Source organism: Galendromus occidentalis, unplaced genomic scaffold (assembly GCF_000255335.2).
Source record: "Galendromus occidentalis unplaced genomic scaffold, Mocc_1.1 scf7180000077515, whole genome shotgun sequence".
NCBI classification, from domain to species: domain Eukaryota; kingdom Metazoa; phylum Arthropoda; class Arachnida; order Mesostigmata; family Phytoseiidae; genus Galendromus; species Galendromus occidentalis.
Window position 1 is genome coordinate 1,476,448 of NW_003805503.1, and position 24,882 is coordinate 1,501,329.

Below are 24,882 nucleotides of genomic sequence, written 5' to 3' on the forward strand. Positions count from 1 at the left end.
CAGATCCTCGGAGACGCTCTACTCGGTCGTGATCGACAAGTTCTGTCGCCGAACTTGAATGTGATGCTCCCAATTCATTGCGCCTGTTATGAAGGGGAACATGGTGGAACTATCCTCGGGACGCTCACGAGTTTTAACAGTCCATAAATCATCTTAAAAGTTTGCCATGATCGTAATCAGTCCCGTCGAAAACTACTTTCGATGCTACGGCCTTGGGGCATATTGAGGCGCTCGTCAAAAACGCTTTCCTCTTTGAAGCGATGATGTGAAGGCATGAGTTGTAGCTCTCACTCAGGCGTGGCTGACATCCCTTGGAATCGGATCCCTGCTCGCAGATGGATGTCTTCCCCACCAGTTTGAGAACGCATTCGAGTAGTTTGGGCTATGCTGAGAGTTCTTCAATGGAAAGATATCGAGTCGGTGGAAATCTACTTCAGGATGCGCCATTCCGTCCACAGTCGAGGTCTCTTGAGAAAAGGAAGTCTCACGAGATGATGATTGGACTCCGGGTTCGCCGAAAAATCGTTACGAACGAGTCGGCTTCTCTGATAGCAGGGTCTTGGGTCCCTGTATCATTTCAGAACATTCCTCGACCCAGCCCTCGGGGGGCTTTCACTGCAGCGTAGTGGTCGCTGCTGCAGCGGAAAAGGAGAAAAAGGGAAAGACGAAAAGCTACACAGCCAGTCAGTCAGTGTATCTATGTGTCGATGCCCTCGTGATTTCGTTCGCCTGACGATATTCTGAACGAGGTAGATGGCCTGGCCATTCGAGCGACGGAGCGACTGACTGAAGAGCCGACAGAAGAACGTTGCCCCGGTCGCTCCGGCACCCAGAAACACTGCGGCAATTCAAGCGTCAGAAGACAGGAAGGCAGAAGAGGGCCCGAGAATTTAAATCTATCGATACACCGTCGTCGTCGTAGTAACGAGAGGGTAGAGCTAGGAGCGAGCAAGAGCTCTGTGCGCGGCTTCTTGTCTTATCTTCGGTATCTCTGCATGCTTGCGACTCGGATCGAGGAAAATGTTTTGTTGAATGCTCGCGCACTCAGAGCCGTGGAACCGCGCGACCGCAATGAGATTAGATAGGTCGGAAACGCCCACAGGCAGGTCTGACGCAGTTCAGAAAGAACGCCGAGAGCTTTCGAGGGAATTTCCAATAGAAGAAAGGGGTCAAGAACAGTCTCTTCCGTCAGCTTCTCATCGAAGATGAACTATTCTCATACATTTTTGTCCCTAGTTTCTAGTACGGGCATGGGTTCGAGAAAGTAATTGTGATTTGACCGAGGTCTCACTCAGAGCGACTCCCCACGAGCGCTAGGCTCTGAGATTGGGACCTGGAATTCCCAATAGGGAACCGATCCGATGCGTCCGATTCCCCCGGGCTGAGATCACCAGGACAATTCGACAATTCTACAATTTGACAGTAAATCTGTCTAATCGGAAATGGTGAAACGATCAAATCAGATGCGATCGATGCTGTGAGGGTGCGAAAAATTCAGCACAATTGCCGGCAGTCCTGATTTCCCGGCTCGAGTCGAAATACCCGCGATCTTAGATTTCCCCGAGCGTTGAGAACGAGGCAGAGAAGAACGAGCCGGGGACCATAGAAGCGGGGAATCTGTGCGCGGTGTTTCTGTCGGCCGCGGACAGCGGTAGCGAATGCAGCAGAAGGCCGCTAACCTCCAGTGCCAGGTTCTGTCGTCGGTTCGCTGGTTTCTGGCTTACTTGGACGGATCAAAGGAAGGAGTGTTTGGATCTTCTACAGAGCTGGGCCTCTCCCAGACGGTCGAACAGACAGACATCTGTTGACTTCCGGACGTTCGGAGAAAACTTGTTCCAGACACATTCGCTCCGTCTGTGTGACTTTCCCGTGTTCTCCCATTTGATGTTCGAGGCTCGGGTCTCGATCTGCCGAGAGTCATTTCAGCTCCGTGGAGAGACCCTCCGTTAGTGCACAGATGACTGTGATCGGATGGAGAACGAACACCCGCTTAGAGAGGGGTCCGAAAAGGAATCGGGAGAAGAAAGTACAGCTGGGCATCATCTGTGCCCGCTGAGTATCCTGCGTCCACTTACGTCTGCCGAAAGCGATATTCGAGGGTTCGAGCGAGAGGGATTTCTCTAGCGCAGCAAAATGTCGTCCCGCATCGAAGTATTGGAGCTTGAAGCGAGAGGCGGCGCGGCGGCCGCCGTCACCGTCCACGGAAAATCGGGATAACGTGTGTCAGAACCTGAGTACCAGGAAGAGATTCGTTCGAGTTATGAATAGCTCCGAGAGCCGCACCTTGAATGGAAGTATGTACGCGAAAGTGGTCGTGTACGAGGTCGGTATGTGGCTTCGGGGCGTGAGGAATCAAACCAAGGTGGTCCCGTATTCTTCGACATGAGAGATTCATTCTTACAAATTGCTCTCGAGTCAATAAATTGACGGAGGTCTTTCTCAGAGGTGATCCGCGCCCGCCGTTGACTCGTTTGGGGAATACGATCGATGTTACAATGCCCCGATCGGCGGCGCTATTTCCTCTCGTTATTTGCTCATGAAGAATATGCATGCATGTGTCGGCTGTGACGAAGCGACCTGACTCCGTGTATGCCTCGCGGATAAACGTCCCACCTCATCATTGTAATGCGACGGGCTATCCGGGCATTCTTTCGGAAAAGACACAGTCACGTCAAGCCGCATTTGGATCATGAGGGCTATCAGTGTACCGGACCAATGGACGAATGATGTTTAATGCACAAGCAGGCGCTGCGCTGGATCCAGCTCCGGGTCGCAACCAGGTGAAGAGAGGCACCACAGATTCAAAGCTAAATGACGAGATCACGAAGTCGTGAGGGGCTTCAGGGGTTGGTCGATTCGTTAGCTCGCTGGCTAGCCCGCCCAATCGTTGGCTTTCGTCGAGTTTTGCTTTGTTGCAAATCGAAGCTTTCTGAGAATTCATCGAAGGGATCCTTCCATCAGAATGTTTTCGGGGCTCGAGATTTAATTCCGTGACTGATTACGCAGCATGCTCTAGAATGATGAAGCCACGACATCACCGATGAACGCCGAGGAAGCAATCCTTCGTGGGACATATCATCGCCAGAGCAGAAGGTTTCTCGCGGGCCGCAATCTATTTCCGCTGATGCTCGCGATGGTGCGCCATTCTGGGAATTTTCCGCGAACAATCTCCAGTGGGTCTTGAGTCTTGAGACGTCGGAGGGGATCTCAGGGCTCAGGAGAGTCAGAGAGAAAAGGCCGGGATCGGTACGTGCATTCGATGTGTCAAAGTTTATTGGGGTGGGTTTCAACTATACCCTCGCCATCGAGCGACTCACATGCGATATGTTGACCTGGAACTTCGCATCCTGATTTCCTTGAACTAGCACAAGCGGAGAATCATTGAGCATAAACACAACAGCAGTGAGGAACATCCATATTCATTCAGAAGTACGCTAGCAGCTAGCTCATTGGATACGTGCGACAGTAGCGATACATTTCAAAGTTTATTCAGAGACAATGGAACAGATTTCCAGTAGAGGGGAGAAGAACTATCTGCGTTTCCACCACGATTAACATCAAGTGACGGATCTACGAACAGATTCCTTTCAACACTCACAGGCCTGAGAGATCGTCCTGCGGGGACTCTATAACACAGTAGGAAGAAGAAGAGTCCCACCCATGAGCCATTGGAAGTATTCGATAAAAACAACTCAGCGGACGCACTTACAGAACGACTTGATCACAATACAAAGCTACCGATGTCCCCGCCGTCTTCGAGACGAACGTCATCAGTAGGAAGCAAATTGGCCATTTCCATGATCGATTCGAGGGAATCATCATTTCCTTGTTTGGCGTCCTCCTCCGTAACCAGACAGAGAGTTTCAGTTATTCGAACTTGGTGAGATATTTTTAAAAGAAACGTCGAAACCGCGGCAGTCATCTGTACATTGAAGCTTGATCGCAACATTCGGAATCGATCTATTGCATGAGAATGCGCGTTTAAGTTATGTCCGTCGATTATCGCGCTACAGCTGCGCGTTATCGATCGACTTCCTAGTCCTGAGTGAACAAGTTTGCTTATTTGCGACGTCCCGACTCTCCTGTCTTGTTTCTTGCACCTTCTTGAGCGGATAGGGCTAATATGGCTGTAGCAACAATTCCAGATATTATCTCAGACAGCTCATCTCGTTTCCAAAAAACAATCCAAAAACAATCCTGAGGTCTTGGGGAAGACATTATATAATCGACGATCGGCCACCGCGAAGGCTTATCGTCGGTCAACTCCTGGATCGTCCCCACCTTGATAATTGCCTGAGCGTCAGCGTCTGATTCTATTTGAGGGTGCATATTTCCCTCGTTCAACGCGCTAGCCTGCCGCGGCCACATGAGCTGCGACGGAGTCGTGCGAGAATCTCCAACCTCGTCTTAGAATTCTCATTGAGACGCAAGGAATCCGCATCGCCAGGATGTCCGATATCCTGGGCGTCGCGGCTGCGCGCTCATAGTTGCTCAGTATTGTACCGAGGGAATCCAGACAGTTTTGTTCTGTTGCTCCTCGACGCACGTCTTGACCTGTGTACACATGTATGTCAAGTTGTTCCCCTGTATCATAGCTGGAAAGGGGAAGCCCGGTCAGAGACGCACGAAGAACATGGATACGTTGGTGATTAGAATCCCCGATAATGATTGCTCTTGATCAATGATATTTATGACAATAATAATTGATTACGGATCCAGCTCACCGTTGATAAGAGGTTTGTATTCAGCTTCGATCTTAAGCGAGTGTTCGTACATCTCCTTCGCTGCTTTGCTCGTCATCTTTTCGCTTAGGTACTTGACCTCGCGAATCTGTTTCAACGTCTTGAACTTGATAAAGATCACAATCGGATATATTTGGCAATTACGCAAGCGCTCCAAGATCACATCCAAACTCAAGCTAACGTCTAAAAATGCGTGACTCTGAAACGGAAGAATATCGTCGATGTCAGTAAGTTGAGCTTCCTCACTAATACTCATACGATAGATTCATTGTCCGAAAAGGGTCAGGATTGGAGAGAGGAAGCTTCGCGATGTCGCTGGTCGATGACCGTGACGTACCTTTTCACAAATGGCCCTAATGGCACTGATGGTAGTGCACTCGAAATGAGAGCCTTTCGTATGGAAATCCAAAATTTTGTGCTCATTGACTCCTTTCTGCATCATCTGAATTGTTCCTTTCATGGCCTCCCCAAGGCACCGCTGGAACATGTCTGGATAGTCTTGTTCTAGCTTGTCCATTACCGCGTCATTCAGAGGTCCGATCAGGATAACTGGGCGAAAACTTGTGTCTGGAAACGTCAGTGAGGAAAACTCATGTAGGGCGCCAATCTCTGTCCCCGTTCTCACTCTCGACGAATTACGCTGCGACCGAGGTGCGTCTCGGTTCCCAAATTGAATTAGCTAGGTACTCACAGCAAAGCTTTTCCACCCTGATATAGGTTGCTGGTGGGAGCAGAGTGTCATCGGCGAGCATTGAAGCCGAATCGGAGTAACTTGAAGAGTTAATTGATGCATCAGAGTAGGCGGCGATCTCTCGTGTGCCTGCGTTCTTCGATCGCCTGCGGAAGAAACTGCGCCGAGCTGAACCACGTCGACCTCCGTCGTCGATGTCGAGTAGAGAGCGTTTCAGCAATAGCTCCTCTTCTGCCTTGTACTTCGAAGGTATGAAACCGCATTCGGTCTTCCTGCCATCATGGTCCACTAGCCATGCTCGCCACAGACCGTTCACTCCTGGAATGGAGAGAGCCGACGACTTCAGTATATAGTCCCGAATCGAGTATTTCTCGCGATGTGGGCTCAGCCGACAAGAGTCTTTCAACGTGGAGGTTTCCTCGGCCGTTGAAGTCGAACGTATGGGCAGCCTCTGGGGAATGAGGCCAACGCAGAAATGAGAAAAAAAAAGAAAAATACTACGCGAGAAGGGCTCACCTTTGTACATGGTATTATCGACGAAGAAAACCTCATCCTTCTTGATGGGGAGCGATCCGTCGGTAGCGGGTCGGTCAAAGAGAGCGCGGACGTAGAACGCGTCGCCATTTCCATACTCCTGAATCTCCATGTACCTCTCTAAATTCTCCTGAACGAGCATTTTCAGCTTCGCGTTTTCGCCAGTCGGTTTCGCCAACTCCGAGGCGGCGTCTTCAGCGGTGAAGTTCCGTAGATCGATTCCATTGTACTCGAGAATCTGATCACCTGACCGCAGTCCCAGAAAAGCGGGCGAATCTGGCTCGATTGAATGCACAAATATACCAACAGCGTTCCCACCCAAAAGCGTTATACCGAGGTTCGAACTGCTTCGTGGCTTGTTGAGGATTACAACGCGTGGTTCGGCCGTTTTCTTTTTCGCCTGTAACGTAGCCGCCAGGTAGGCACCTTTTTGACTACGCGTCAGCGTTGAGGTCCCGCTCGAGAGGTCGTCGTTGGAACGGCTGCGGGCTTCGGCCGAAGTCGCGGGACTACGACGCTTACTACGATACGTTTTGGGCGAGGCATGCGGTGTATCTGGCGGACTTTCACTCGAGCTGCCACCCTCACGATACTTTTCCGGGTTGTACTGCACTAGCAATATCATGCTGTCTCGACACTGTCTCAGTATGTTCGCGGCGAGTTGGTACGTCGCGTTACGCATGTTGATTCCGCAAACTTCGAGCAGTTGATCACCGATCTGGAGGCCTGCCTCCTCAGCTAGGGAGTTTTCCGTTACCGAAGAAACGAATATGCTTTGACCGGTCTCTCCTTTGATCTGGATCCCCAATGGCTCCCTGCTCTTGTCGATGGTGATCCTGCGAGAAGATTTTCAGCTTAGACGGCTATCGATCCGAGTCGTCCACGTCTCGATGGGAAAACTGTAATTCCCGCCCCTTTCCGCCTCATTCCCATGGCTTCTCCTCGATTAACTCACCGTCTCGTATCGCCTGCTTTGGGCTTTCGTTTTTGCGGATTGAGCTCGATGTCGCCACCCGACGAGTTAATCAACTCGACGGTCAACGCGGGTTGGATTGGCGAAGCGGGTCTGTCTATGCTGCCGTTCGATACCCGTCCCACAGACGAGCTCACACTCGGTGTTGAAGGGATTCTGATGCGTTGTTGTCGTTTGGGGAACGTGGCCAGGCCGACAATGGACACCCCGTCCACAGTTTGATGATGGGACATCGTGCTATGATGACTGCTGAGAGCTGCTCCGTGCGCGGTAGTTTCAGCATGGCTGGGATATGCGGCAGGAAGGAAGTGGGCAAACTCCATGCCGTAGGTCGGACTGTAACTCGAGTAGGGCGCCAGAGTGGATGGGCAAGGCGACGGAGTGTAGCTGTTGCCTACGGACGAATAGGTCGAATGTCAGTCGCTTGCCGTAGATTCTTACGGTCGATAAAGCCCATGCGGCCCGGATAAGAGCCGGCGAATGTCGTCGCGGAGAGCGATGAGTCGCGGAGGACCTGTCCCGGAACTCACCGGAGTAGCTGCTGCTGTCCTTGATGCCGTATCCAGTGGGGACATTGCCGAAACTATTCGCCGACGACGGCTCTCCGGCAGAGCTCAGGAAAGAATCTCCGCTACGAGACATATATGGAGGACAACAGGGCGGCCCAATATGCGTCATTGGATGCCGCGAGCTGTGACTACTGCCGGTCGTGTAGTAATTCGGATATATTTGGCTGTGATTGTGGGGAATGGGTGGAATAGGCGGACCCTGTGTATGCGAAGTGTGAGCAGAGAGGGGGGGCTGTAAAATCATCTCGAAGGGGGACTCCTTCGCTGAATTGACTGACGAGTGTTGGAAGTAATCCATTTGAGAAGCCGTGTAGTGGGCAGAGCGCGGACGCGCTGACGCTTGCATAGACGACGTCTGGAAATTAATTATCGATGAGGTTATTCATCATGGAAATCGTACGGATACTCACTCTTCGGATAGCAGAAAAACGAAAACCGAACCCAGCGACTCACTTGAGCAGTGATAAGACCGGAGGATCCGTTGACGGATAGGGGCTTCGAATGCGGTCTCGGTGTAGTCATGCTATAGTATCCTTCCTGAGAATGATTGCGCGAACTCGGTGCCGTCTGCACCAAGCTGCTGAAGTTCAAGATATCCGATGACGACGGAGGAACGTAAGCTTCGATTTTCACGGGAGAGCTTCCCGGGCTGGAGTCTGAGCTCGAATGGTAAAACTGCTTTGGAATGGATTTGCGCTCCTTCTGACGGTGGGTCGGCTGCAACGTGTTGATGTTGAGCTGCTTGTCGCCTCCGTTGCCGCTATTGCCGCCGTTCCCGCTGCCGCTCTGAGCCTCGGTCAGGGCGCCTCTGTACTTGGGCCAGGTTCCTCCACTGTTCGCGTGGTTCTGATTCTCCTTGCTGCTGCTTGATCCCTTGTGGCTTTTGGTTGACTTTCTCTCATTCGAGAAACGATCTATTACCGAATCCAATTCGAAAATAGCGTCCTTGGTATCGTTGCTCGTCTGGATTGTCGAGAGAGGCCGGGCTTTCTTCTCGCCGAATATTTTATTCTTCGCCCGGTCGAGTAGCGTGTTCGAGGATTTCTTTTCAGTGGGCGACACCAGGGATTTCGCGACCTTTTCGTCGGTCTGGACGCTGGCCGAGTTGAATTTCTTGAGCGTCGTTCTCTCCTTCATGGCGTCGTCTTTGGCCGAAAGGCCGAACCTGCTCACCTGCAACTGGAAGCGTCCGGGCTTGTCGAGTTTCTCGAGTGCGTGTTGCATGTCGACCACCGCCTGGCCGTCGATGCTGAGAATTCTGTCCCCGGGCAGAAGAATCTGAGCTCCCGGAGTTCCCGGGACGATCTGCGCGATGTACACTCCGGCCTCGAGAACCAAGCCATGGGCTTCTTTTTCAGGGACCTGCAGCTCGCAGAAGAAGTAACCTCTCCTAGTCGTGGAATGTTTCGTGTGCTGAGAATTCGCTCTCCGCTTCACCTCCAGTCTGAGGAAGTCTGTGGCTTTCTGCAGCATTTCCTGGGCTACGGCCGCTCCCATTTGGAATACGCTTGCTCCGTTAATTTTGACGATCTGATCCTGTAGCAATAGTTTACCATCGGCGGGACTGCCAGCGTCGATCCGAGAGACCCAGAGGGTATCGTTGCTTTTACACGTTTCGAAGCCTCCGCCGTTCTCCGAGCCGTCGAGTTTCTGCGAAGGAACGTCGACCCTTGAGAACGCGGCTATCGATCCCGAGAATCTTCGGAATATCAGTGTTTCTCCACCTTGATAGGTATTCGAAAGTCGCCTAATTACCTAATCGCTCGTCACGGTCTGATTCCCCTAGAAATCTCGATTCCTAAGTTTCAAATATCATTTCCTACGGCGTCCAGAATGCTCACCAACTTCACTTTGGTCGTGGTTTCGAACTCCTCCATGATATCGATGGCTGAGTCTTTGCTCAGAGCTACGCCCAGTTGCAATTGACGCAATTCGTTGAGTTCCCTGCTGGCTTGTTTCTTTGCGTCATCGGAATCCCTGAGAGCTTCCGCCAAGTCGGATACCCGTTCATCTCGTTCTTTGCGGAGACGGTCACAAAGTGCGCGAATGCTCTCCCTCTCGAGGACAATCTTGTCACGCTCACTGAACGCCCAATCGCGTCTTCGTTTGCTCACTTCGGCTTCCTGCAATCGGATCGACCGGTGAGAAAAGTTGAGTGCCTTGCAGTTTCGAGTGACAAGGACAGAGGACCAGGATCGGAGCGAAATAGCGGAAATCAATGGGGACGGAACCGGGGAATTGAGCCACTCGAACTCAATCCAGGCAGACGGAGGAGCATCCATTGATGAATATGAATAACGATCATGATAGAATAATAAAAATTTACCTGTTGCGCTTCGGTCAATTCGTTTTTGAGCTTGGCAACCTCCTTCTGCAAGGCTTCAATTCGATCCTTGAAGGCCTGTGAGTCCTGCTCGTGCTGTTTCTGCAGTGGCGAACACTCCCGGAGCTGGTTACATTCTTTGAAGGCGCGGTCTCTTTCCTGCAACGCTGAGGCGATTTCCCTTTTGAGGCTCTCGTTCTCGTCCTGCAAACTTTTGATCTTGTTGTCGCTCGTTGACAATTCGCTGTTCTTCTGAGCGAGTTCCTCCTGGAACCTCTCCATCTCCTTGTGAACGTTATCCCGTTCGCCCATAATAAGCGAATATTCCTGGAGGGCGGCATTCCTCTCCTCGGTCAGTTTTGTGAGATCTTTGCTGGTTTTGATGCGAATTGTCAAAGCGTTGTTGATTTCCTTTAGGGCTTCGTCTCGTTGCTGCTGGACTCTATTCAGCGTTTCGCGAGCTTCGTTCCTCTCGCTGAGAGTGTTGTACCACTGGGAGATAGCGGCGGAGCATTGTTGTTGCAGGCCGTTGCGATCCCTGATCGCGTTATCCCGTTCGTGTTTCGCTTCCTCCAATTGTTTCTTCAGCCTGGACAGTTCTTCCTGAGTGACCTCCATTTTCGACACATGGCTCGAATGAACCTTGAGAAAGCGAGAAGCGAAGTTAGCAATCAGTACATTGGCTAATGAAGCGGCCTCTGAGGGTGGTCGTACGGCGAAATTGAAAATCTGCGTGATGAGCCCACGCTCCGGTTGCTCCGACCGAGTGGCGGAACGCATAAGCTCCTTCGGCCCTGAGGTGAGCTTCTTTGATTGGCCCAGTCAAGCCGGGCCCTTCAGTGCATTACCGAGAGACCTGAGGGCTCCGGGAATTCCCCACCCGTCGAGCTGCTTGGGCTCTTCCCTCATTCGCCGGGACGACGTCAATCAGAAAGAAGTATGCGGCACTGTGATCATTCCGGGCTGTCAGTAATTCGAGTCTATCAGAGAGATCCACTCAAGGAATCCATCTGAAACCCGTGCTGGAACCGCCGATGGGCGCAGATACGCCCGTCCGAGAAAACGGTCGTATCTGCGTGCAGCCGTAGAGTTCACCCCCTCGGTAGCGGGAGGCGGGGAGGTCCTCTGAGCGTCCCGCTCGAACCGCGCGGAAGATGTCGGAGCGTAAACAGAGAAGTCGAGTCCGCTCCGGTCCCCCGAATGACTCGGACCTTCCAGCAAACATTCGTCCTGACGACGCACTTCAGCTCTCGAGTGACAGAATTCCGAAACGGCAGCCTCGAGGAGACTCCTATACAACTTAAGGCCTTCGACCCGTTTCCTCTGCTAAGTTTCCTGCTTCCCTCCGCTACTGCTGGCTCGCAAGAGTCAAATCGCCTTTACTGCAGGAATGCCCGGAATGCATGAGAACTCCATCCCTTGTCTGTGAGCAAACGACCGGATTCCGAATTCCGACCCGCGGAAGCGGCGGGCTTGCCAGGTTTTCGACCTCTCGCGCGGATCCATTGACCGGTGACAGCTCCTTTCATCAACAGCTGCCAGCACATCCCTGCGAGGAGACCCTTTAGCGGCAACAATCAACGGCCGCAAGATCCTATTTGCAATTCGTTCTCAGCGTACCGTTTTTTTTGGCATGCCCTGTCATGTCTAACAAGCCCATACGCTCCAGGAGAATATTCACACCCCGGGCTAGAGGGTTCTATCCCAGCGCCGAGAGGTTATTTCCCATGATTGCTCGGCGAGCGGAGGGATTCGGCGCGAGCCGCGGGAAAAAAGCCAAAGCTAAGAATTGTGCTTCGCCGAGGCATCCGGCTGAGCCCCTCTCGGTCGATGCCTGATGTCAGCCGTGTACCTAGCAATGAACTTCAGTTACACAATGAGAACTCACCACAACGAGATCTGCATAGCACTTGTGCAGCGTGTCGTACTCATTTTTGAGTGCTTTGCACTTCAGACGAAGTGCGGCCTCGCCTTCATCCATTCCGGCTTCTAGCGAAGGCAGATGCTGTGAATAAGAAAACGACATTAGCATGCATTCCGGCGCGTGGCGCCTCGGCTGGCTTCCTCGAGTCTTCCACAGATACTAGGCAGTGCAACGCATTAATGAGTGGCGATGCTCAAAGTCAGGCTCAACCAAGCCACGACAACCTGTCTCAAGTCCACCAGCTCAGATCGAATTTATTTTTCCCTATAACCAATCGCATCGAGTTGCGGGGAGCCGCCCATCCGATCCAAATTCATTCCATGCGGGCCAGCGTCGAGAATACTTCCAGAGAATATGAGTGTGCACGAGTTCTACGGGCGCGATCCGACCGCCGGAATACTTCGAAAAACTCGATAAGAGTAGCGCGGAGCTTCGAGTGGGGTTCGCGCGAAGATTCCTGAAGGACAGGCGGTTTCGATATATCTATAATTCAGGTCTTGCCAACGGTCGCACATGAGGGGAGCAGAGGGGGCTGGGCATTCATTCGCTGAAATGGCCTTATTGGCTCATCTGTTTGGTTCCCGTGCTTGAACGTACCGAGGAGGAATGTTTCGGCAGAGAGGTTGATGGAGAGGAAAGGACGGTCACCCACTAGCTGCTCGATCAATCCACTCCCCCAAAAGTTATTTCAAGCTTGAGCCTCGAATCGATGAGAGGAGAGCCCTGGATTGGCCAAAACTTCTTGAGAAGTAAATACAATATCTTCGAGGCTCAACTGTTTGCCTGCCGGAATGGGTTTTCTGCTGCACTAGCCCGAAAGTATCTTTAAAAGGTTCCCGTGTGTGCTCAGGCGGCTGTCGAATGCGAGAAAGGGTTTCCCGGACAGTACAACGACCGTTTTCCGACGCGGTGTTTTCTTTTGCGCAGTCGCGCCGCAAAGTTCTGGACGGAGCAAAAAGGTTCATCGGACTCGAGTATGCCCTCAGCGAGGCTTGACCACAATGGACTCATAAGAGATTCGAGGCTCTCGAAGATCCACTAGCCAGCCATTTTGAGTTCATCCGCCGAGGTTTTCCGCCGAATTCAGCATGCGGTTCATTTACGGGGTGCTCAGAGCGTGTTGCAACAAAAATGATCCTGTAGACATCCCTATTTAAGGTTTACGACATGGGAGAAAACTCGAGAACTCAATCAGAGGTTATCTCGGTGGTCCGGCCGACTGTCTGAGAGCGACTCTGGGTCACCCAAAGGCCGAACGCACTCCTCCTCTGGCAGTAACCTCGGGGTGTTTCATCGACAAAATGCATCACAGATTCGGGTATTGCTTCCCATTTGTTTCCCCATGACACCGACGTCGAGAAAACGGGACACGATGGTCTGAATGTTCCCCATTTCCCGACGCAAGAGAGGGGGCTCGACCCATCCCAGTCTCCACCACTCTGGTCCAGGGCTCTCGGAATAATCGAGGACGGCCTCCGAGGCGCTCCCTCAATTTTCCCTCATGCGCCAGTGTTCTTAGACGACTCGTTCGTCAGAGCACCCTGTCACTCGGAAGGTTGTCCGTGCGGGGGGCATGATCGTGGAGAATAGTCGCACGGACAATTCTCAAACTCCCGCACAACAAGCCGCTTCTTCGCGATTCCCCCCGCGCCCATCGATTGCGGATCAAAGAACACCATGCAAACGATTCGTGATATTCGCTTTATCCCGACATCCCGACCGACTCACGATGTTTGACGTCGCTTATCTACTCAACGACCGTCATCCTGCCTGTTTCTAGAAAGATTTCAGAGAAGTATTGAACGGTACCGACTCACAATTGTGCTCTACGGAAGGCCTATAATATCTCGCTCACGACTCTGTGCGGAAACTAGAATTTTTTGACAATGGATGTTTCTATTTATTATATATATCATCATTATATATATCTACTCAACGACCGTCATCCTGCCTGTTTCTACAAAGATTTTAGAGAAGTATTCAACGGTACCGACTCACAATTGTGCTCTACGGAAGGCCTATGATATCTCGCTCACGACTCTGTGCGGAAACTAGAATTTTTTGACAATGGATTTTTCCTAGGGAGCTCTGATTTTAGCAAAACATTCGAGGCAAGCCCGATTCGCGTCGTGGAATTGAGAGAAATCCGCTTCAGTCAAACCAGTGTTCTCGGGCCCGTTCTCGGAAACAGCTCCGAGCGAGTGAACAATCAGATTACGGCAGGCGCGTCCTCGACGAAGTCGTCGTGTTATTCGAGAATTCGGAGTTCGAGGAACCCATGTGCGATGCTTTGTGCGGAAAGGATTATACCAAAGAAATGTTAATGGAGGTCTCACACGGTCGCTCGTCGCGGGATGGCATCGGGCATCGGCGGCGTCATCGAGAGACACGTCGGAACTCATCTGACCCAAAACGAACCGGTCACGGACGGCAACGGAAATTTCTTCAGCGACGAGTGCGCATTCACGATACCTGCTGGCACCGCGTTCGACCGGTGACCGCTAATAGTCTTCGCAGTCAGAAGTCCTTGGCAAGGCCGCGTCGGATCGGGTAAGAGTCAACAGCTGAAGTATCGCTTTCACGTTGATCAATTCCAGGTATTAGGTAAGTCAAATACAGCGTCGACGACGCGCGGACAGCGCACATCTTTCATCCTCTCCTGTTCGGTCGCGGGTAAAGCTTTCCTGATGGAGTCTTAATTCGGCATTCGTCTAAGCCGAGCCACAAAAACTTTGCTCCATTTCGCTCTGTCGGCCTCTCTTTACGTCCGTCCGGTGCGGGGATTCCCCGAGGTTTGAAATAGATCGGGATGCTTCCGTACAGCAGCGCAAAGACAATCCGTTTTTTTTAAAACATCTTTTTCTCTCCCAATGCAGGGCACATAGGTGGGTGACCCCGGAATTCCCGAAGAAGTGGCGCTTCGCCTGTCGTCGAATTAGGCACGCAGAGAAGCGTACAACAGGACGAGGACTTGGACGAACGAGCCTCCAGTTCTCTTCGGGACGACGACGTTCCATCTCAGGACACCCCAGAGGGAATAGATAAGGAAACGGCGAGGGAAACACCCAAATCGTTGCGCACTAGTAACGATTCGAGTTCGTCCTCCGCACGACCCGTCTCGGCAACTCGCACTCTGGCCAAGCGACTCTCTTCGCCTTCAAAGTGGGCGTTCGCACTCCTCGTAGCAGCCGAATGACGCCTCTCCCCTCGGCCAACTTGCGACGACAGCGGTGTTCCTAGCACACTCGTTGCTTTTCAGACTTGTTTCTCCAGTTCCCCGTCGTTCCAAACTGCCTCGGGCAGTACACTCGAGAATCACTTCAGCGGACCGACCCCAGAACCGGCCGTCAAGCCGACCGATGGACGGACGGACCGAGTGGAGATCCTGACCCGACGATAAGCAGAACCGACAAGCGAGAATTCCGGCGGAGCGTTAGATTCCACTTGCCTTGACTAGACGGACACGTCTGTACCTGCTGAGATACCGCCGCAGCATCGTGATTTCAAGAGGGGATACGTTTCGACAAAAAGTCATTCAGTACAACTCGAAGAAGCGACCTATCGAGCAAGCGGGCGGAGGAGCGAACGAACGAGTTTGCGAGCGAGTACGCTGTCGAGAGATTTAGCAAAGGCCGCGAATCCCCTTCCTGCTCCGCACACACTGCCCCGGCGGCGCGTATTTTTTTTCCCGCGTCCACCGACAGAGCACGCGCTCGCGACGAAGACGACAGCCGATAATCGGTGCGATGCGGTTCACGCTTCAGGAATAAGCCACCAAACAATCAAATCATGGTACGACCGGGAAGGATCATGAAAAGCCTATGCATTGTCTCGCTAATGGATCGCCGAATGGTCGTCATTATAAGCACTGGAAAGAAGACTCCGGGAGAAATCGTCTCCGACGACACAGAGCGCTGCGGGACTGCGAGCCCTCCTCGATCGAGCTGCGGGCTGCGGCAGAGTCGCGGAACAGTTCCGCATATCAAATGAATCAGCGAACGGAGTGGTAATCGAACGAGTGCAGACTCACTTTATGTGGAGGAGGGGGAGGTGGCGGTGGATGGTAGTAATCACAGGGAACATCTTGGAGGGACTCGGTAGTCGACCTCCGTTGCAAAGAATTGCTCAACGACCACTGACTGCTTGGGCCCCCTGTAAAACAAGCGGAGACCGACCTTAGGTATCTAGGAAGTAATCGAGGAAATTTCCTAGCCCTTCCGCGCAGAGAGCTCAGGCTCCCCGAGGGCTCCGTTCGACCCGGGAGTCATGTGAGAGTGAGAGAAGGGGAATGAAAATGAATTTGAAAAATAAAAATAGCGGAAACAAGGACTCCGGTCCTCAGAAAGCCATGAGCATGCCCGATCTAGACTTCAATCAAAACTCGTCCCGCCCTCGCAGTCCACCACCCAACATCCCCAGGGCGCGGACGGTAGGAGAGGCTCGGGGGAAATCGTCGGGGAGGAACGTGTTCCCCAAAGCGGGAAAACGCATGACTGAGTACTATGTGGAACGAGGACGAGACGTTGGAGAAATTCCCGTTCCAGTCGACACTGCGGACAGGAATTCGTTTCAGTCGGAATCTCCTCTCCGAAGCGTACCGACTTTTCCGTCCACCTCCAAGGTCGACTTCGCTGGCAGCTGGAAATGTGTAGCGAAGTCCAATGGGCTTCGGCAACTATGAGCGCTTAGTGACCGCTTCAGTTCGGTTTCGACCGTCGCCGGAACTCATTCAGTCGTGTTGACATGAACGGCTAGTGAAAATCAGTCTAATCGCGATGGAACAGATAAGAGAACTTGCTCTCGAGGAGGCCCCTAGAATATCTTTATAAGTCGCAGTTTCTTTCCTGTCGGCCACGGGGCCCAGATCGAATTCTGGCGAGTTCTTGGCCGGTTTCCGTAAAACTCGGAGCATTCTATCGCTGCGACCGATCGACGGGAGAAGCTAGAGTAGGCATGGAACCGAAAATATGTATATCCTGAGAACAAAAGAAAAATCCGAGAACTAACCAAGCAATGGGGTGAGGCTTTCTGGGTTGATCGGTTGACGACGGGAATACAAAGCATCCTGAACGAAGAGCATGAATAAGGATAAAATCAACCAAAATTAACGCTCAGCATCGGAGAACGGAACAAACCATCACGCGTGGAGCACCCCTACGGGACTCGGGGGAAGCGTGAATCACGCGCACACGCGTTCATCTACACCGTTTTCCCGCTCACCTTGTGGTGCTGCTCTGGTTCGGACACAAGACTTGATTCGGATTGATTAAGGGTCTCGCTAGACCCGCTGCGATCTCCTGCAACGAAAAGAGATATTCTCATGACGACATGAAATGACGGAAGCCGGTGTCAGTCGTCGGCAGCTCTCCTCATCAGGACAATGAATTCATGGCGCCGTCGATACGTGCATTGCCATCGCTATCTTCAGCGCGGAGAGTACCTCCAGCAGATTTCCGTTTCCCGTCTCGAGTGGGTAACCACCCGATTGCCTGTGGCTCTCCCGGCTCATATGCCAAGAGGGCCCTTATAAAATCAGTGACATGTTATGACTGCCGTCGCTTGCCACCTCAGTCGACACGAAGCTCACGCTCTCGGCACCACCGCTAGCGGACACAGAATGCGAGGCTTCCTGGCACGGTAGAATGCGCCCCGATCGGAAAACCAGGTCCTCAGTGTCTGAAGCCAAAAAAAACGTGGATGGCTCCCTCTCATGGAGACGTACCTCGACCCTCGGGACGTCGTGCGGACTCATTGCCCGAGTTTCTAGAGAGCGAGGTATGGGCAAAACTCCCGAGAGTTTCCGATCCGTACAGGAAACCGTGAGAAACCGATCAGATACTTCGGGCTCCCGGGACCAACAACCGTCTCATCGACTCTGCAGCTCATCCGTCTGGCTTACTCATGATTAGGTGACGATTCTAACGACGAATGTTGCTCCGGCTCAGAATGATCCGCGCCGTACAATGCTCGTCAAAGATTCCTAATAAATATTGCATGAGCTCCACTGACGAGTGGTTGTATCCTTGAATAAATCATTGTCGTTCACAATGAGCACTCAACATCCACGGAGACGAACCGAAGCGGAAGGTGGCGGCGCCACGGCTAGAACCTCGAGGCGAGCCCGACTCTTGCGTACGTGGAAATCCCGAGCCCGTCTGAAGTCGCGATCATCAATAATTCACGGATACTTTTCAGTGTGGGGGTAGGAGGCATCGAGGGGGAACGGTACAAGTGTTCCTGCGTGTTTCCAGTAGAATGGCTGAAGAAATCTTCTCCGAAGCGTTTCATCGGGCAGTTTCGTCTTCTCCTTTGAAGTTTGCACTCGGGGGGGACTTCTGTCTTTCGGCTCGGAAAACGCAGACCGAGATCCGGATCTCGCCCCTGCTTTGGCACCGAACTGACTCAAGCAGACCGCCGAAGCTTTCCATGTTGTTCTCGGGAAACACCATTACCATATGCAAATTCCTAGAGCGGCTCCTACGTCTGACTTGTGCTCTAGGGAGGAACAAGTGAATGACTGAGCGAGCTTTTCGAACATTTGACGGACGTGTCTGTTATCGCGGCTTCTGCAGCAGCTCCAAGTGCATTGCTGAGTCGAGGCGGGAGACGCTCCTGTTCCCCTAGGTGAGCTTCGTCAGCTGTCATGAGAGGAGTCTGCATGCTCATCGAACATGATTGCGAGTTGCACCTGACTGATTTTTCGAGCATAGAACTCTCAACTCACAAATACGGCGGTCACGTCACGAATGCATCGGCTGAGCTGGGGCAGAGGTCTGTACAGAACACCTACCTTGAGCCGCCGAACTTAAATACATGCTGTTCGGAGAGTTGACGGCCACTCTCAGCAAGACTTCAAATGTTCATCGCACAGCTGCCCGGATTCGATAAATAAAAAACACACACAAGCCTTCTCATCGCAGGCCACCGAGGTTCCCCCTAAATTCGGCGGGATCAAGAGCTGAGGGGCGAGTTCTACAAGCGCGCGTTTCGCCCTAAGTCGCCAGACGTTGGAGCTCGAGAATTAGTCAGATTGAGCTCATCAAACGTCCGTCGTCTCGTCATGAGCGAGCGGGAAAACTTCCGGAAACTGGCAACGGCATTCGCAGCGCTCAGTAGAGTTTTCTAGATCCAATCAAGGATCACTGACTAAGTTTGGTTCCTCGATGGGTGATGTCTGCCCAACTCTGAGAAGCTGTCGGAAAGATCTCACATGGAGTTTCCTGCCACCGAAAATCGTCGGAATCATCAGCCAATATTCCCAAAGTATCTTGGATCTGCCCTCGGCCCGATACGAGACGGATCTCCGCCGAGAATCCCTGTCAAACACTCGTTCCGTCTGGAACTCGTCTCGCCTGGCTGTCTGCTAGCCGTGTATTTACCCGCCAATATCAGCGGGCAGCAGCCGCACCGTGGGCCACCAGAAGAAACAGCTCTTCCACAGAAAGAGTGGACGAATTTCTGCTATTCGTCGCATATCTGGGCCCGCGGAGAAGGGAACGACTAGTCGACTCCTTCATGTCACCGCCTCACACCTCTCAATTAAATCGAAGGGATGACCGCCGAAGTTATTCGTTGCCAGGGGGCGCCACCGCCGTAGAGGATGAAGAGTACCGGACTCGTCGCACTGGAAACTTCCCGAACTGAAGTCTGGAATTACGATCAACAAAACTGCTTCCCCCTCCTGGGCTGGAGACGAATAGCTCGGCTGATTTCAGCGATTCAGTCCTGAACCAAGCGACGGGGAGAGACCCTCTGCACTACTACGGCAATCCTTGCGTACAGCGCTGTCAGATTTTTCCCCTTCTCGGGGGATTCCGGAACTTCTTCGAGTCTCGAGAAGCTGGAAAATCGTGAAGGGGTTCAATATGGAAGAAGATGTAAGAATTGTGGGCGATACAGCGCTTCGTGCGCCAATGAAATTATGGGGATGCATAAGGTGATCCGATCCAGGCTCAGTTTTCAAACATCGGCTGCTTGATTCTTGATGGATCCGCATCGTGAGATTGTGCTGCTCGTAAATCGAGTCCCCCGGGGCAGCCGACTTCAGAAATGTCTGAATCCTAATGGAACAGCACGGTCTCGCCGGGGAAATATCAATTGCCGACAAGACAACTGGGACCCTTGATCGAACTCTCCGTTGACAGGCCGAGCAGAAACTGCAGGAAGAACCGTGTCGTTCGGAATGTGCTGTCGAACAAAGACGCACTCCATGCGGTGGATACGCTGGTGGTGATGGCGGTGGGACGAGCATTGTTTCGTTGTTGCGATAGGCATTGTACTACTCCATCTTGAGGAGGAGACCCACACCGAAGTCCGCGTCGTTTTCCCGGTGCAACGTGATGAATGACTGGCTCGATCAGACATATGTCCTACCGAGGTGCAATGACAAAAACAAAGGCTCGTACCCGACCGAGCATCAGCCGGATACCTCACCGGTCCGCCTCCGGGACGCCACCGTGGCCCCGTCGAATACCCGGAGCCGTAGCTTCCTCGCCCGGGGAGCTGCGACCGAAACCAACCGCGTTGGCAAGCACTGGGGGATGGAAGGCTAGGCGGGCTTGGAGTCCGAGGACAGGTTTTTATTCGCGCAACATTTGTTTGCCCGTCGCTGAAGTGGCAAGGGCGCAGCGCCAAGACGTCGCCGGGCTACAAGATTACCCTCATAGTCGTTTGTCACGCGCTTTGACAACAGCCGCCCTCCCGAAGCGGAGTCTCGGCCAACGTGCAACACAGCACACAATCCGAGAATTTACACTCCGAGTGTCTTCGATAGGCTGCGGGCTACCAAGGTCGAGATCGAGGGCCGCTCGCGGTGCGTCGATGAATCCCAGCTCCAGTCCGCCATCACCGAGCCACAGAGGGTGACAACTGACAACCTATCGAAGAACGAGAATTGGACGAAAGATTGTCCACGTTTGCTCTTGGCACTCCCAATCTTCGGCTCGTGTTCACAAATGATTCCCCGCTGAAGCTGGACGTCCACCGAGAGTCTTCGAAGAGTTTCACGGGGAAACTGCGTCTCTAATCACTGATAAGCGTCCGAGGTAGGAAAACCGAAAGAGCAGATATCACAAGAGGAAGTCGAGTCGAAAACACGCTCCTTAGAGACTCGGTTGGAAGAGGAATTCGTTCCAGATTCGTAGTCTCGAAGCTTCCGTATGACCGATCTTGAATTCAAGAGGAAATCGGAATTGGAAAAGACTTTCTTGACTCCCCCTTTGATTTTGGGGTTCCTCCCTGATCGATCCGTACATGTATGCATGAGTGCTTCCGCAGGCATTTTTCCAATCGCCGTAGATCACGTTCTCTGGGAGCTTGCACGGTGGGATGAAGTGCTATGGAGTAGTACTTCACTCATTGATCGATTCGGTTGTCTAGAATCTATCGATGCGGCGGTTGGTCCTACGGGGTAGCTGTGGCTCTCTTGTGCAATGGGATCGATAATTTTCCTCCACTGATTCCGCTTTCCCCGTGCATGGAAACGGGAAGAAGTGACCGACCTCCCATCGGTGCTCGTATCCCTCCTCATTCGTCAGCCGGTGAGCATTCACTTCACGTAGCTGCGAGTTCTGAGGCCTGTCGACACTTGTACGGCCAGGAACCGAAATTGAGATTCCGGTGAACTATTCTCTACCTCAAACTGTGCCTAGAGGTTGAGGAACGATTTCAAGTGCGGAGTTTTGCGAATCTGGTGTGACTTGATATCCTGAAGCGATGTCATCACCGGTTTGCAAAGCGACTGGTTCGAACAGGAAGAGCCCCCTGTGTGAGAGCTCCTCCTCGAGTCCGATTCAGAGTTCAGGATCATGCTGATGGATGCGAGATAACTCAGGGGAGGGACCGAAATCTAGAGGGCTCAGCTCGGTTGACTCGTACGGGACCTCCTGCGTGAGCCGGGAAATTCATCAGAAAGCAAATTCGGGTTGAAACCAGCCAGGAGTGTGGCTGAATTGTATATTACGCTCAGCGAGGCCATCTGGAGAATCCGCACCTGCGTCGGGAGACTGAACACCAAGAACTCGGGTCTGTGCTTCTTAGTAAGCTCCTACACTATCGCATTTTTTCTTTGCTTTTGTTCCGGAGAGGTGGAAGTCTCGATCGATTCCAGTCTCTATGCAAGCTTCCTGTCTGAAAGATAATTTCTGTCGAAACGCTCTGATTGCTGGACCACATAGTGTCCTCCTTCTATCTTCCGAGATGCGCCCGGATCCTATGCGATTTAGGATGAGTTTTTTGCTCTGGAGATGCATTGCCGGTAGCGTGATTTCCACAATCGAGACGAATACAGAAATTAGCGCGCCCACACTCAGGACAATCCAGATTCCAAAGAGGTCTTCTGCCGACAGGTCTGTTGCCTCGCCTGCGCTCAACGATGCTCCGACGAGAGGCTGCACGAAACACGGCGAATTCGATGGATCCAAGAGGAAACGCGGGAGCCAGGGGATATCAGCCTCTTGTAGCCAGCGGCATCTGAGAAACGAATTCAGTCAGAGCAGAGATTTCGGGGTTCCCTAATACTTCCTATCCCGCAAACTCACCTCTTATTAATCTCTCGAACTAATGTCGAATTGATCCCAGGTCTGAAGTACAGGCTGTTGTGGATTTCCGCCAGACCAGATGATTGATAGAGGTAAGAACCCTTTATCTTCGGGCATAGTTTTGGCAACTCGTAGAGGGCGCCGAATTCGTCGGAGTAGAGAACTCCACGCCGAGTCGTCATCTTTTCAATCGTCTCGAGTGAATAGTATCTGTGGTCAATCAATGCTTCAATTATTCTCATTCCGAAAACAGGATTCGAAACACCGCACCGATCGGGAGAGCCTGCGAGAAGAGGGACGGAACTCACTCTTTCAGAGGGACCGAACTCTCAGGTTTGAGTCGCTCCCATTGGGCGAGAATCTCATCAGCGAACTCAACGCTCATGATCTGGGAGGGGGGAAAGACAATGAGAATCTGACCGAGGTCTGGAAACTCGATGCGTGAATCTGATCTCGACTTTAGGTCCCTGGCTAGGCCTACGAAATTTCCGAATAACTTAAAAGAACAAATCGTATGGGTCGCTCCGCACCGTTAGGAAATATCGCATGTCGTTATGCATCATCGGTAGCAACTCCGGACGATCGAGTACGTCTCTGTTGTTTCGGATCCTTTCGGTTTCTACCAGGATGACGAAACTAGACTTCAGAGTGCTCTGGATGAAGACGGTGATCACGAACATGCCTGGAGAAACCGTGACCGCAGCGTGAATGGAGTCCACGAGTATATTCAAGCGGTGGCAAGATCAAACGGTATGCTGGATTCGTATATTGGGAAATGAAACAGGAAACTCATCTGATAGAATGATCGAACGGACCCAAAAGCCAGAACCCGAAGAGAATTTTCGCGGAGAAAGTTATCCGGTGGTTGGTCGATGTCTGTGCGTGGCTCGTTTCGCAAAAGAAACTCGGATAGTAAAACATGAAGAACAGATCCACGTAGGATGCGGGCGAGCCTCCGTTGATCATGGAGTTGAAAAGTGAGCTCAAAGCGATGCTCACAAACGCGAACATCGCCAACAGGGGGAAAATCTGCAAGCGGGAGGCGCCAACCTCATGTCTGAACGAAGGAAAAATCGGGTGATCATCCAATGGCGACCTTCATACCTCAGTCAAGAGCTCTTCGCTGATGACAGACGTGGAGGATTTCTTGAGGACTTGTCTCGTTCCAGAAGTCATTATGAGTCGTAACGCTTCAAAGTCAATCGATTTCTCGAAGAATTCGTCGTATAAGGATTGACGCGGCATCGTTGCCACAGACAGATCGGCTCTCTGTAATTTATGAAAACCCAATCACGATCGGTCGAATAAGAATTCAAGTTGAGCAGCATCGAAAATCGAACCCCAATAAACTCACCCCTTCTTTAAGATCCAGGAGAGCTCCGAAAAGGCGGCCATCAGGAGTGGCGGAGCCATAGTTCCCGTCGGATGTTTCGATTATGCGGAGCTGTATGCCCATGGCCCACGTAGCGTTGGTGATGATTGAAGTGATTCTCCCGTACGCTTCTATGCGTCCATCGGGAAGGCTTTGCATTATGGTATGAGGGACGAACTGGAAGAATTCCGGCGCATCCGCAAGTCAACGAAAACTTTTGATTCGAGATGGCGTAATCGAACGGTTGCCTACCCGCTCGCAACCTTATTCCCTTCTTCCTCACCTCTTGGCAGACTCCCACTAGTGTAGTATTCGAGAAGGGACTCCTGCCCGTGTCTATAGGCCAAGCCATCTCGAAAATTGAAGAGCCCGGTGGGCTTCCCGAGCTTTATATTCTCGTTAGAATGCTCAACGATTAAGTGACCGATAGATTCTCCGTCATAAAAAGCTCATCAGGCTCTCGCCCTAACGAATTCATCGTGCCGTGATAAAGGGAAAAAAACACAAAGTCTCATCCAGGACGTTGATCGAGCACCGGAATCGATTCAGATAAAAATCCCCAGGTCTTCCGCGTCGGCTCAATCAGCTCTAAACGTCGTTAGTTCGCCGGATAAGGACCGAAATCGCAAAGTGGCGTCAGCCGTATTTTTAAATGCCGTATTTTCTCGATTCATATTTGCTCGGGAGCTTACGCAGGGACTGGACGCTCGGAGCCGCTCGAGCCATTAATCGCACTCGAAAAATTCGTCAGAAGACCCGATCGACGCCAGGTCTGGCGAAGGCTGCTCCGAGTCCCTCAGGGTAGCTCTCACCGGATTCCCTTAGAGTCCTCAAGCTCTAAGTCCCAGTTGACAAGATCCCACTATGAACACCGAAAGTCAATGCAATCATCAAAAAGGCATTGACCAATCGTATCGATTGCCTTGCGTGATTCCAATACGGATCTCTATACAAATATACAGTGTCGCTGACGCAGGATTCTGCCAGGCCCGTGAAAGAATACCGCGAGGAACAGAGCAGTTCTCTTATCTCGGCGTGTCAGTCCGAATGCTATCGAAGCTCATGGAGCAAATACAGTGATTGTATAATCAGGCTGTCGCTACGCTCCGATGTGATTTGTATATCTTCGCAAGCTCAGCTTCCCTGAGGCAGACGAGCGAGCAAGCCTGACGAATCATCCTCCACTAGCTCGCAGCAGCAGCAGCGGCTACATCGT

The 24,882-nt window shown here is 52.1% G+C and overlaps 1 protein-coding gene across 1 annotated transcript; it reads right to left on the minus strand.

The window, feature by feature from the left end:
• Positions 1–3,863: 3,863 nt before the first annotated feature.
• Dlg5 (MAGUK family member discs large 5) lies at positions 3,864–24,018 on the minus strand. The gene is made up of 22 exons (XM_029112566.1): positions 23,950–24,018; positions 23,649–23,843; positions 23,399–23,563; positions 23,110–23,323; positions 22,825–22,976; positions 22,603–22,682; positions 22,295–22,504; positions 22,117–22,226; positions 16,977–17,053; positions 16,764–16,821; positions 15,787–15,908; positions 11,721–11,837; positions 9,836–10,474; positions 9,351–9,632; positions 7,963–9,159; positions 7,471–7,864; positions 6,923–7,334; positions 5,950–6,803; positions 5,434–5,751; positions 5,080–5,309; positions 4,725–4,941; positions 3,864–4,595 (listed from the first exon to the last, which is right to left on the minus strand). Exons 1-22 carry the CDS (start codon positions 24,016–24,018, stop codon positions 4,492–4,494), a joined length of 6,216 nt encoding a protein of 2,071 aa, XP_028968399.1. The 3' UTR covers positions 3,864–4,491.
• Positions 24,019–24,882: the final 864 nt, after the last annotated feature.